This window comes from Gossypium hirsutum, chromosome D05 (assembly GCF_007990345.1).
Source record: "Gossypium hirsutum isolate 1008001.06 chromosome D05, Gossypium_hirsutum_v2.1, whole genome shotgun sequence".
Lineage (NCBI taxonomy): Eukaryota > Viridiplantae > Streptophyta > Magnoliopsida > Malvales > Malvaceae > Gossypium > Gossypium hirsutum.
This window is the reverse complement of record NC_053441.1, coordinates 18,558,949-18,561,922: the sequence shown is the minus strand read 5'-3', so window position 1 is coordinate 18,561,922 and position 2,974 is coordinate 18,558,949. Positions and strand designations below refer to the sequence as shown.

The following is a 2,974-nucleotide window of genomic DNA, read 5'->3' as shown; positions in this document are numbered from 1 at the left end:
CACACACAAAAAGTGGGGTTTGTTGGTTTTTGAAGATTAGAATATTGAATATGGGAAAATGGGAGCAACAGTTCCCAAAGTAGAGGGATGAAAGTGAAACCCCAAACAGCCATGGGGATATTTGTCAAGGCACTCAAATATTTATATATTAAATTGGTTCGTTTGGTTATTTCAACATTCTCTGCTCTATAGTCTATACCCTGTGATATATAGGCGACGGCCTTCAGTCTATGATATCCCTTTGTCGCTCACCATATCCGTATCTTGGAAAGTAAAGGAAGAGTTCCATTTTCAAGTTTTGGGATTGGAGGAATCTTTTGGTGAGAAATATTATAAATAAGATAAAATAAAAACAAAGTTTGAGTGAGAAGCAAAAAGGAAGAGGGCACCGAAAAGCAAGAACACCTTATCATGAAAGCAAGAAAGAAAATTTGAATCCCAACCCATGGATTAGACTGGCCAACCCACACGCACTTACTTACTACCTCATGCATTCACCCACACGGCTCATTCCCTAAAAACCTTTCTCTCTTTGGCCTTCTGTTTCCTTTATTTTTTTCCCCCAACACTTTTCTTTTCTTTTTCTCTTTGTTTCTTTTGGTTTTTTAAAATAAGAGGAAATCATAAGTCAACCTCACCTCATCATTTGGTCTTGGTTCTTCAAAGCAACACCTCATATCCCACTTGTCTTTTTATTTTTTTTGGAGGGAGTGGGGGGGAGTTGGGATTCATCTCAATCTTCTATATAATTCACCACACTTCATCATTCACTCCTTCACCGTGGGAAACATGAAGGTGCATCAGTTGGCACGTGGATTCTGGGAGCACGAACCATCTCTCTCCCTTGGCTGTAAGCGCTTACGCCCTCTCGCTCCCAAGTTACAGCAGCACACCTCCTCCACTGATACCGTCTCCTCTTTCGATCTTAAGAGCTTCATTCGACCCGAAAGTGGCCCTAGAAAGCTTGGCCCCTCTGACCAGAAGCGAGATTCTCCTCAGGTACCCGATTTCCTTACTTAATTCCTTGTACCTTCACTCTTATAAATCCTATGTTCTCTTCACTTTTTTTTTTACATTATTCCGAAACTAATTGATAAATAAACCAACCTGTCAGTGACCTGCCTCTGAGTATGCAATATATATATATACATGTACAATTATGGAAATGGTACGATGAAATGAAACCCAATTTTTTATCGGTAATTGGAGGAGAAGGATGACAGGAGAATTTTCGAACTTAATTAATTGACATCTCCTAATCTTTTAAGATGTAACGTAATTTATGAGAAACTTTTATCATGTAGGTGGAAACGCACCCTGGTGGTACGCGATGGAATCCTACGCAAGAACAGATAGGGATTTTAGAGATGCTGTATAGAGGTGGGATGCGAACTCCAAATGCACAGCAAATAGAAAAAATCACTGCGCAGCTAGGGAAATACGGCAAGATCGAAGGCAAAAACGTTTTCTACTGGTTCCAAAACCACAAAGCACGCGAGAGACAGAAGATGAAGCGCAACAGCCTTGGCCTTACCAATTGTCCCAGAAACTCACCTCCCATTACTACCATAACTTTGGATACTAGGGTACATCAACGTCCCCTGGTTTATTAATCATATTCCTTCCTCTCTCTCTCTCTCTCTTTAAACATAAAGCTTACCAAATTATCATTCATTAATTTTTCTTATAGATGGAAATAATGGAAAGATCAGATGAGGATAGTCCATATAAGAGGAAGTGCAAGAGCTGGTCATTTGAGTACTTGGATGAACAAAGCATATCCCCATGTAAAGAGCAGGAAAACAGAACTCTGGAGCTATTCCCATTGCACCCGGAAGGCAGATGAAGGGTTTGAAAATAAAACAAATAGACCCAAACCAAAAAGAAGAAAAAAAGAAAGCTGTTAGAAAACCAAAACTCTGTTCCCATTATGATCTGCTTTGAAGTAGATGATGATGATGATATGTGCTAGCTTTTTTCTTTCCTTTTTTTCTTCTTTTGTTTCGGGAAAGAAGAAAGACAAAGTTGTCTCTCCTTAACTCTACTGCTTATTTATTCCTGACTTGAAACCAAAGCGGATTTATGTCACTCTTTATTCGATCTTTCTCTCAGCTGGTGAATTTCTTTTGGGTGTGTGATCCCTTTGACTAAAGGGGAAGAAACTGATTGAAATGAAGCTTTTAGGTTAAAAGCAGTCATCCATGGACACTGAAGTCCACGTACCTACTACTATATACTCCCCTTAAGCTAAGCCTATACCCTCATGCTTAATCTTGGGTGTTATTATTATTTTTTTCAAAATTGAAAACAAAAGTAGGTCGATGGTGGGTGCCTTTAAATAATAAATTAAACTGCATGATCTATCTTCTTTATGATTCCATTGCTGGGAAGGCATCTATAAAGTTTGCTACTATATATCTATATCTATTTACTTCACCACTGGTCAGTTAATTGAAGTGTTATCAACTATTTATATATGCATTTAAAAGCAAAAGTTATAGTGTGCCCGTGGGCCACATATTGATCATAAGGGAAGGAAATTTATGGCATAAGTATCCCAAAGAATGTATTTCAAATGGAAATGGAGGGTTCACTCTCGATAACCGGGAATGAATCACTGAATACCATTCAAAAAAAAGCCTGTGGAAAAATAAAAGAAAAGTAGTGGCTTTTTTTCCGGCTTTGTTGCAGATAAGTGTTTTGGACGAGGAAAAACTATAATATATGTCGCATTCAGTATGAGGAAATAGCTACCTCCGGCCAGGTGGAAGCTACCTAACGCCCCTCCCCCCCCTCCCCCAAGGCCATAGATTTTAAAATGCGCATTCAAGAGCACCGGGCGTGCCACTGACCCAAACCCCAACCTAGCAAGAAAGAAAGAAAAAGTGTTGATATGACGTTAATTCCGGAATAATACAGTTTTTCATCGTTAAAATCCCATAAAAGAACCTTGACAATACCGAAGCATCTATGT

The 2,974-nt window shown here is 39.0% G+C and overlaps 1 protein-coding gene across 1 annotated transcript; it reads left to right on the top strand.

The window, feature by feature from the left end:
- Positions 1–708: 708 nt before the first annotated feature.
- Positions 709–2,088, top strand: LOC107905588 (WUSCHEL-related homeobox 4). Its single transcript, XM_016832282.2, has 3 exons — positions 709–999; positions 1,305–1,586; positions 1,691–2,088. The coding sequence occupies exons 1-3, from the start codon at positions 790–792 to the stop codon at positions 1,844–1,846; spliced, it is 648 nt and encodes a 215-aa protein (XP_016687771.1). The 5' UTR covers positions 709–789; the 3' UTR covers positions 1,847–2,088.
- Positions 2,089–2,974: the final 886 nt, after the last annotated feature.

Bases quoted from the DNA above. Each gene is read 5' to 3' on its own strand.
- LOC107905588 (XM_016832282.2), top strand. From the start codon at position 790: ATGAAGGTGCATCAGTTGGCACGTGGATTCTGGGAGCACGAACCATCT. The intron at 1,000-1,304 runs GTACCCGATTTC...TTTATCATGTAG, and splicing joins AGAAGCGAGATTCTCCTCAG to GTGGAAACGCACCCTGGTGG. The intron at 1,587-1,690 runs GTACATCAACGT...TTTTTCTTATAG, and splicing joins CCATAACTTTGGATACTAGG to ATGGAAATAATGGAAAGATC.